The following is an 11230-nucleotide window of genomic DNA, read 5'->3' as shown; positions in this document are numbered from 1 at the left end:
CCTCACCTTATGCTTTTTGATACCTGACTTTAAGTAGTATCTTAGTAATAGTGAGGAAAAAGTGAGTCAGGGAGAACCTGGGTGTTCCCCTTTAAACCATTATTTATTTTTTACAGGAGAACTTAAGATGGTAGGGGGCAATAAGATTTAAAGATTTTTAAAGATTTTTCAGATTTGTTATGAGGAGTTAAATCTTGAAACCAAAAGGATTTAAGATAAAGTTATTTAATTATCTTTATTTTTTAAAAAAGATTCAGTGAATGGCATTGCTTTGGGATTATTCAATGTAACTTTTCAAGGATTTGTTAGAAAATATATTGATGTATCCTGATGTTTTTGAGGTTTACTTAGAAGCAGGAAGAGGAAACAAAGAGCAGTGAAGGTTTTAAGAGTGAAGTAGGAAATCAATGTGCATATGTCCTCAGGTTTTGGGTTGTTTTTTTTTTTTTTTTTTGGGGGGGGGGGCGCATTTTTTTTTTTGTTATGAGTGAAGTCCAGAAGTGCAAAGATGCGAGTCTGAAGAAAGTCAATATATTTTGCAGTAAGATTCTTATGTTCTTCTATATGTATAAGAATATCTACATATAAGACATTTGTGTATGTTTAGATGTTATTTTTTTAGAATAATTTAATAAATTCCAAGAAATAGTTTTTTAGCATAACACAGATTTAATTTAGTACTCAAGCATTTAATCGCTGAACTGTATTTGTTCAATATTTCCTAATACTTTTGGAAATACCTGTTTAATATGTGCAATGAGTCACATAGATATGTTCTGTTTGGTGGATGAACTCCATAATCTGTGGTTAAAGTTTTTGTTAGAGAAAAGCTGATAATAATGACCTAAGCTTCTTGACACCTTCCAACTTCAGAGAAGTCAGAGGAAATGACATCAGTTTTCATTGAATAGTCAACTCCAGCGTGAATAGAAGGAAGAAGGGGAAAAAGAAAATTAGTCATACTGATTTCAGGAAATGAGTTACGTTAATGCTTTAATTGAATTATAGCTCCTTATACTTGCCTGTCAGTTTTATTCTCCTAACTTGGTACACTTATTTTTCTTGCAGTTCCTTTGGTTCTTAAGTTTCTTCGTTATAATATACATGTTTAGTTCTATAATTGATACTTGTCTTGTGATGTGTTGGTTCATTACTTTCCCTCAGTATTTCAGGTTTTCTGATTTTGACTACAATATGTTGGTATGAATCAAATACATTTTAGTCAAATATAAAAACAAATTTATCATTAGTGCAATTATATATTACTTTAAAAATAATCATATTAACCATAATTGCTTTCTTTTAAATAATACAGTGGAAAACTATAATTTTGACCATTTTAAAAACCATATGTGTAAACTAACTGTGTTTCCTCATTGTTCTTAATTCAATACCAATATATGAAATAACCTATTTATATATATGTATCTGTAACCTGTATAGAAAACCTTTTTTTCAATACATTTTCTGACTGATTCTACATAGTTTAGCTCCTTATTGCATTACTTTATTATATATATAGCTGGTCTTTATAATAACTGGGACTTAACTAAGGAAGTAAAATATTATTATAAATTTTAGTGAAAACATTTTAAAGTGGGAGAGTTCCACATACAATTTTGTTGACAAATGACATAGCACAGTAATACTTAAACTTCCAGTTCTGCTCCATGATAATCATACTTTTCAGCAAGAGAAGAGCAGGATTTTTTTTTCCATTATGTCACTCATCAGTGTGTATTTAAATGAGGTAAGAACCCAATGAGAAATTTTCAAATGCATATTAAATACTACATAGCTTATATCATACTGTTCTCTGAAAATTGTCACAGGTTTTGATCTATGGATAGAAAATGACCCTGAGAAGTTGCACAATTAAGATGGAAATGCATCATATTAAAATAAAATCAAAACACATTGAATTTTAATATAAATGTGAAATGCACACATTAGGTTAGAATCATATGTGTATGGTATATGTATATAAAGTATACATATATATTGTATGTAAAGTATATACATATACATTTTGTTCATTATATATACAAATTATATAAAGTAGATTAAGTATACAATTATGTTCATTTAACTATCATTTTGTGGAGAGAATTTTACATTCATTCTCATTTGCATTTTCTTCCATTCTAAATAAAACTTTTTGACTGTGGGTTAATAGTAAAATAGAGCCTTTTCTCATCAAAACTACTGACACCTGAAAATAAATAAAAAGTCTAATTTTATCTGTTTAATAGGTCATAATGATTAGTAACTATGTTTAAACTTTTCTACTTTTAGGACAGAGTCAAAAAGTCATTTTCACTATTTTAATCATTCTATTTATTGTCCACCACCTCATCATGTTTAAAATATTGTAGGATCAAGAAAAAAGTATGTTATAAGTTGTACTAATGCAGTGTGTTACTGCAGTAATTAGTAATACAGTGTAGCAGTAAGTACAGTCATGCAGTAGCTGCAGTAATTTGAGGTATAAATCTTCTATACAATCTGCTTTGACCAGACACTTTAGGGTTGAAAGTGAGATGGGCGGGGGTATAGAGTAAAAAGGAAACTAAGATCCGCTCATGTAAAAAGCAAAAAATGCAATACTATGACAAGTGGATGGTTCACCACTCTGTAGTCTGATTGTTCATCTTCTGAATGGCTCTTTATATTTAAGAAATCATTAACCTACACAGTTGCTGCTGTACTACAAAACCTGATGAAAATTCATGTTCTCTAATACCAGCTTTCAAGGTGCAGAAAAGCTCTAGAAGGTAGTGCTACATCAGTCAGTGTGTTGGGTCACAGTGAAGTTTATTTGGGTAATCACTAAGCTTAGAGATTTTTAATGTAAATTTATGGAGCCGAAAGTGTCATCACCTAAAAACTAAATAGCCTGCTATATTTTCCTCCCCTGCCTCTCCCTCCCCTGCCTTTTGTGCAATCTCTTGATGCAATGATCCCTAAGATACCGGATATCTCACGCTTGTGTTGTCAGAGTTAATTCTGGATAATAGTTGCATTACATGTGTAGTGAACATGGATTGTACACACACAAAAAAAGAAACTGACCTGTACATGAGCAGTAGTTTTAATGCATTCAGGCTGTTGATATGCTGTGGATGTGGATCAACTTCTAGAGGAAATAGAGTGAATCAGACTTACGCCCAAGATGAACTGGAAGTATCATGCATCAGTTATTTGGCATATCTGTACATGAGTACCAAATACTGGAAGTCCAGAATATATCAGACTCCTGTTTCCATCATCAGAAATAGCAGCTGCAGCAAGTAAAATCTGCCATCATCAGATACTGAAGTTCTTGAACAATCAGTGAATTACTGGTTCTGCACCAGTCAGAATCAGTTCTGCACTGTATTCCAAACAGCTATCTTCTGTCTCTTCAGAAAGAAGTTAATGGGTTAATTATTCATTATTTCTAGGATACCATAAATCCAGCAAGTACACTTATTGAAGAAGACCATGTAATCCTGAATCTACAAGTGTTTTTAATTTCAGCTTCCCTAGTATTTGGACCCAATACAAAGAAAAACAAATGGTACTAATTTCTGTTTTCTATGTAACAGTAGTGTGCTGGGAAGAATTTTGAGAATACAGATTCAAAGGAAAGATTAACTTTTCTTTCTCAGTCATGTGAGAAAAAGAAAAAAATAAATCTTGAGATAATATACTCTCAAAGACTTTCACCCCAGAATTTCTTTTAACAGCTACTTTTGATTCAGATATTTTCAAAGAGAATCCATTGCAGTTGACTTCAAGTAAATGTCAAAGATAAGAAACAAAAGAATACAGAGATTGTGAGGGGGCATCAAACTTTCCCTTTATTTCCAGGGATATTACATGTTTTCTAAAACACGTATGGGCATATATGTATATATAATACAAACATTTAGGTACAGTCAAATAAGCAATCTACCTCCTTTTTTGAACATAATATTGTATTTCTGCAGATGTCATCTAAGGATGATTGTATGTGCAGTCATGAAATAATGGCTTTGATAGTATGATGTTCTCCAGCTGCATTAGCTGAGTGATAGTGAATATATAATATAATATAATGTAAGAAAGCTTCAGGAGTGGGGAGGGGCTGTTTCATTGGTGGAAGTACTTTGAGCTACACCTAAGAAGTTTATAAGGTCAGAAGAGGCCTAAGTTTCCCTGGTTAATACTCTGTATAGTTATAGTAATGGAACCTGAGTGTCTGTTTTGCATAGAATGATGATGTTTTAGTTATCAGCATTTTGAATGCAGCTTATACTTTGTATAAAAGTTTACAAAACATAGACAAGACAAGCTGGACAATTTACTTACAAAAATGCTGCTGCATAACTGAAATAAAGACATGTATTTGTAGGTTGTCAGTGTTTAAAATAAATATCCTTCACGTGGCTACAGACCCCACTGCTTCCCTATTGTGGAAGCAAATTTTCTGTCTTGAAATTTATGTCTTGTGTAGCTCTCAGGATGTACTTTTACACTGAAGCCAGAATTGTGTGAACTGAACAATTTTTCATTATTGAAAGTAAATTTCATTTCTAATGTCTGAGAGCTTGTTGTACTCAAGGTAGTGCTAGGGAAATTATACATCTAAGTAGTGTTTCTTTTATAATACACGTGCTTAAAACACATGTAGATACATTCTTTTTTTTAACTTGATGTCCTTTTTTAATGTAGTACTTAGCCTGAAAAGTAAAATGCAGTAATTGTCTAGATTAGTCCTTTCTCATGAGTGTTTGTATGTAGGCTGTACACATATGACTATGCATGAATATGCAGAATTACACCTTTTTATAAAAAATTTTAAGGCAGTATTTTAATTTTTTTTTGTCTAAAACTTTGCCTGTAAGTGTTTGAATCTTCCTTAGCTTACATGAGAGACCATTTTGGTCAACAACTTCAATAAAATTATTCTAGATGTATTTCAGTTTACATATAAATTTACTACTTGAAAAGTGTACATGAGTCTTGTCTGTCTATTGGCTGAATATTAGCTTACCATGTGATGCAAAACTTCTTACCTGGACTCCTTCCATTACCAGGACTGTTCATATCCTTCCCATGTCAATAAAGCATTCAGTTCCATCTTTCATACTTGCAGAAGACATTTACCCTTCTAACTTTAGAAACAGTTACATAAATTATAATCTTTCATGCTGTAATAAAGCCATTTGAACAGGAGAAAAAGCACAGGCTTCCAAGGTGGATGCCAAAGTACTTTTCAGGTTTTTTTGACATAATCTGTGATTCATTGTCGCACAGTTCTGATGCTACTGGTTACATTTCATCAGGTCACGTGATCACAAATACATTCAGGATTGTCAGAGGCTTATTTGGATAGGAAATGTACATGGGCATTCCTGACCCCCAAAATAAAAAATCCAAACCAACTTGCTGACTTTTAAATCTATAAATTAAAAATAAACCAACCAACCAATCTACAAGCCATATGTATTTAAAGTGGTATTAAAGAAACTTCTAAGCATTTCCTTGCATTATAGCAGTGGACAGGTGGTTAGATCAGATAGATGTTTATAAATTTTGATTAAAATAATTTTTTTTAGTCTTTCCAATTAATTATATGATAGCGTTACTGAAGATTTATTCTATTTTAGATATCATGATTAAGCCTGGTCTCTGAACAGTTTGATTTCCTTGATGTAACTTTTCAGTTTTATTTTTGGCTTGATACTTGGATGGATTTAAGGACAGGGCATAAAGGAAGCTTTGAGTTCACATCTGTTTTAATTTATGAATATTATTCTTCAAAGCATTAGAGAATTTTTTGCTACCTTCTATCTACACTGGTATGCTTTCTCAGGGGTATCCTACTTTTTTTGTCTAATCTATTTCCCTGTTTCTTGGCCATTCAGAAGTAAGAAAATATAGTAGGCTGACCGTGTTTCTTTCAGTAGCTTTATCACATCTGAACTGCTTGTCTTGAGAGAGATGGGAGTATCAAAATCTAAATTAAGCTCATGAGAAAGTAGGTATCTTAGGCCAGATGATTCGAGCCCTTAAAATCTCTGTTTCTCTTTGTGGACTAGCTTAGATGTGTAGAACTGTGCTGTTTGCTGACATGAATACATCCTCTGAGACTTCTGAAAACTGATAACCATTCTTAGTACTTACTGTCATGTGTATGCTAAGCCTGTTTTTGAACAGTTACCATTTTCCACACTGGTTTCCACATTGGCATGTGCAAAATAAGGCCTAGTTTACCACGTATTAAAGAATATATTTATGTGTTTTGGGTGTTGGATTTTTGGTGATTGTGGGGTTATTTTTCTGTTTATACATGCATATGCCATCTGACATGTAGTTTAGTGAAGGCATGTTTGAACCAAATACATTTCTGTAATTATTCCTTCACAGTGTATTCACAAACTACTGTTTAATAAATCAATGTACAAAACCCAGGTAGAAGTAAAATTTTTCTCTTGTAGTGTAAAGATGCTTCAGAGATCTTGAGTTGCTCGCTTTCCTAGTGGTATTTCATAGCCTTGGCATAGTGATGCAAATAGTTATAAAAATTTTTGACTGTTTTAAATGTCTTCACCAAAACACTCTTAAAACTATTTCCAATTCCATCTTAGATCTTTTGAACTCTGTTTCTTGTCTAGACAGACTATGGGTATGCCATTCAGGTGTTTCAGGACGAGTAGAAACAAACAAAAACCCCCAAACTAGTCTTCATTCTTTAATTTGTTGTTATGATGATTTCTAAAACTAGAGGACAAGCGTCTCCCTAATGTGAGTATTTAAACCCATCCCACCACTTGAAATCGTGTATTCAAGCCCACTCCCATTTTACTTAGGTGTGGAAAAATAGCTAGGCCTATCTTCTGATTCATGAGGAGTTATTTTACACTGATGCTCAGAGAAGACCAAAAGAGAAGTTTACAGCTATATGCCAACATTTATGTGTATGTCAAAATAGCATCTTAGAAATCTCACACAATGATGAGAGAGCATTACTGCTATTCCAGTATGGCTGTACTATGTGAAAGTACAGTTCTTGGGTCCATGACTTCTACTGAGAATTGTATTAGTTATAGACTTCAATTAATTTGGGGTGGGAGGGCTTATGGTATTAAAGGTTTAAAAATATATTAAAACATATAGTACTTTGTGGCAACAGGTATGTTGTGCTCCTGCAAATAATGTATTTACCAGAACCATTAGCAATACTTATAGGTTACATTATGATACACAAAGAAATTTACATTTTGCATCTTGAGAGAAAAGCCTGTATGTATTTACAAGAAAATATGGTTTCTTCCATCAGGAGTGTAAAAATATTTATCATCACCTCCTATATCTATCCTATAAATTGTCTTTTTTAGTAGTATGTTTTCTCCTGAATCTTGTTCTGCTCTTGTGTGTGGAAATAAGTAATTTTATTTATTTTAAAATAGCAATAATATTTTGCTACTTTGGTATTTATGCCTCATGTAAGGGTTTCTTTGACTGTTCATTTTCTATAAGTTAATGGGTGCTGAGAAATTTTTTCATGACGTACTGTCTTCTCACATTAACTTCTCTTAGACCTAGTTCATTTAATCTCTGCTGACTTCATCAGTAGTATTTGCTTGTACGCAACATAAAACAAGTTCTTCCATAGAGTTTTTAAATGTATCTAATCTATCAAGTCACTTGAGTATGATGTACTTAAAATTAAACTGTACTTGAAATTTTTCTAGAAGGTCCATTTTTATGTATTGTTCATTGCTCACTGGCAGAGTGTATTGGGGAAAAGGGGCACATAGTGTAATGACTGAAAGAAAAGGTTTGTTGTGCTTTTTTGCCTTTTTAATATCTCTTAAATTTTTGGTTTACTCTCCTTTTATTAGTTGTTTATTTTCAAATATGTATTGAGGCCACGTGGTTTACCTGGATTAACTGTCTTTATCATAAAGCCAGCACAAAACAAGAACTTTTAGAGAAATAGTTCAGCTGTGGGGTTAAGAGTGAGGTGGGAGCCAACTAACTTCCATATTACACTTTGCAAGTAACAATTTTCAAGCTAGAAAGAGGAGCACCTGCAGAACCAACAGCAGAACAGTGGATTGTATTTTACTTTTGCATTCAGATCTCTGTAGTTAAAACAGAAAATTAGCCCGGTATGCTTAATTTATCTATGATCAAAATATTTCTGTTTTGTCTGTGTGATCTAAACACAGAGTAACAAATCTCAGTATTTCCTGAGTAAAAGTTATTCTTCCGTACTAAAGCTAGGAACATAACTAAGGTCGATTTTGAAAACAACTAGTGGAGGTAGTTTCAGAATGGGGAGGTAATCTGGATGCCTATAGAATTTGAGAATGTATTCCAGTGTGTTACTTTTAGAAGGACTTTTCTGCACTAAAACACTGTAATTTTATAGCTGTTGCCTCTGTTTTGTCTTTTCCCAAATGTAATACTGATTTTCAATGTAAATTTTAAAATCTGAAGTAACAGGCAAAATATGTCGACAAAAAAATATGATGACATTTCTACTGCTGATTAAACCTTTTCAGAATATATGTGGATTAATATATGCCCTATATTGCTTGGATGCTTATGGAATTCAGATCTGAGCATATATGCCTATATATTGGATTTCAGTGTGCTTTAAATTACATGTCATGGGTGACTTTTTTTCCTTTTAAATTCTCTATGACTGGAAAGAGTAATGGAGTTAAAATTTCACAGAAAAATCAGCTGTTTAAAAACTGTTTTAGAACATTTTTTTTAAAAGGTTGCTGACTTTTCAGTTGGCAGATATGAAAGTATTCTGCAGGTTTTTTGGCATTTTTGAGGTTTTTTTTGGTGGTTTTTTTTTGTTTGTTTGTTTGTTTTGTTTTTAATAGAGGGAGTGGAAGATGAGCATTATTGTTTCTTAACACAGAAGAAAGACCAGATAAGATTCAACTGTTCAGCTGTTTTAGAGCAACCATATCTATCATTCTTTTAATTTTCAAGATTCCATAAATGTGTGACAATGTTTTTCGCAACTATGTGGTGCATAGAAATAAACACTTTTGGCCATTTTTTTTTTTTTTTTCTTGGTTATGCAGGAGAAAAATTAAGTTACAGCTCTTAATTCTTTTCTTTGTCAGGTGTACAATTTGGTACTTGTTTTTGTAAACTGTTTTCCACCAAAAGTACACAATATGAGCTTGTTAGATAGCCAGTACTCTAGTTTGTATATACGTCCATGATAAAACTTGTCAAATGAAATTAACTATTTTAGACTGTATTGCCTGATACTTGTTTTTGTTTTGTTTTTTTTTTAACTAGTGAAAAAGGCCATAGATTTTAAATCTAGAGGATTTAAATTGTTTCCAGGGAAAGACAACAGCAACAAGTTTTCTATCTGTGAGTGTACTCCTTTTTTGTTACTTTTTTCTAGTGCAAGAGTGAAGTTTGTGCTGTCTGTGTTGTTTGTGTGTTTTCAAAATCGTTTATGTATTTCTGATAATATGACTGACTTAAATCTGTTTCTCCAGTCTGCATGGTGAATTTGTAAATATGGTTCTACTCTAAAGGCAAGCTTTCTATAAATCTGGCATTGCAGAAAAACATTTTGTCTGTACTTTCACACAAAATTTGCAGTATTCACAAATAAATAAATATTCAGCCTACCAGGTGTCAGCTGAAGTCTTAGCTGCGAAAAGGAGACATGCTATTTTAGTTGAAAATTAGTACTAGCAGCAAAAAGCTATATAAACCAAAGGATATAATCATTTAGAAATGTGTAACCATGTATTTTTTTGAAAAGACACACATGAAGTCACTTCCTGATTTTTTTTTTCCTTCATTGACTTTGACATTTTGAACTGATTAACTAACTGTAGTTTTAAAAAATTCTGGAGATGCTTAGTGCCTTCAGCTTTAATTATAGAAAAAAGAAACTGAAAGTGCTCAGCATCTTAGAGAACTGAGTCCTGATTAACTCATAAGGAGGAGTCAGGCAGCTTTCTAAATTAAACAAGTATGAGTCTAAATACATTAAAGAGTATTTTGAAAAAAAAAACCAAACCAAAAAACAACTTGCCATTTTTATAGAGTTCCTTTTTTGACTAGAACCGCATTTTAAATATTTAGAAGTAATTGGTTAAAATAAAGATGATTTAAATGCTTAGCCTATGTCTGCTTATACTACATTTCATTGTTCTTCACAGGAGTGAAAGGAATTGCTTTTGAAGCTCCTTAGGTTGGACACATTTGCACTAATTTTTTGTTTAAAGTGTCAGCGATAGATTCAGTTTCCAGAATTTAGTGGGGCACATTGCATAACCTGTAATGCAGTTTTCAGTTTTAGATTTTAAACTGTCAGCATATGTGATTTTTTTAATTAAAAGATGTCTTCAAGCAGCAAGACCTTTTAATGTTTATGAAGTAAAAAAAAACCCAAACACACTTCAGTTTTTATAATGTAGCATATTGCCATATTCAACTTTTCTGTAAACTGCATCACCTAGGTAGTTCTGTAAGACATTCTTGGTTTTTCTGAAAACTATGCATACTGGGTTACTGGAAAGTAGGATGATTATTAAAGAAGACATAACAGTAAGACTATTATAGTAGAGTTTATAAGATGCATCACTGAGATCTCTGTCTGATAGTCCATCTGTGCTTTTATAGTTACAAATGAGAATAGTACAATGGCTGATAAAACAGTTTCACTACAAATTTATTTTGCACAAATTGCTAAATATTCCACTTTATAAACTTTAATAAGAACTACTATTTAAAGTGCCAGACACTTGTGATATCTAAAGGTGATTGTTACAAAATTAGTGATGAAATTTATCAATATAATTTTGAAAGTCTTTATATAATTTCATATGTTATGATATTCTATGTAAAGCTGAAAACTTCTGTATCTTATATTGGTTATGCAGAATAGATTATATGAGTCAATAATAACTGAAGGTGAAAACCTTGATGATTTGTACCTTTAGTGATCATAATCTTGTCATAAATATATTTTATTATTATTAGTCATAAAAACTAATATTTTACATTGTAATCTAGCATTTGGTTAGCTAGTCACTTTGGTAGCTGAGGAAACTGAAGAGGCAGTATGTCATGAAAAACCTATGTATTTAGCTGTTGACTTTAGATAAAATATCCAGTGTGGCCTCAGCTGAATCTGTACTTGTATTACAGTCCTTTAAAAAAATAGGTTCCTTTAAAAAAAAGGATGACCATCATTCAACTGTAG

At 32.1% G+C, this 11230-nt stretch overlaps 1 protein-coding gene across 2 annotated transcripts in view; it reads left to right on the top strand.

Annotated features, from left to right (window-relative positions):
• Positions 1-11230, top strand: part of CSMD3 (CUB and Sushi multiple domains 3) — a 726030-nt gene that overhangs the window by 275513 nt on the left and 439287 nt on the right. For both annotated transcript variants that reach the window (XM_040588420.1, XM_040588419.1), the window contains one exon: positions 9301-9378. In XM_040588420.1, the coding sequence (XP_040444354.1) occupies positions 9301-9378 (78 nt within the window). The remainder of the gene's footprint in view (positions 1-9300; positions 9379-11230) is intronic.

Source organism: Falco naumanni, chromosome 3, assembly GCF_017639655.2.
Source record: "Falco naumanni isolate bFalNau1 chromosome 3, bFalNau1.pat, whole genome shotgun sequence".
In the NCBI taxonomy this organism is placed as follows: domain Eukaryota; kingdom Metazoa; phylum Chordata; class Aves; order Falconiformes; family Falconidae; genus Falco; species Falco naumanni.
Note: the sequence above shows the minus strand (reverse complement) of the source record. Positions and strands in the feature narration are given on the sequence as shown.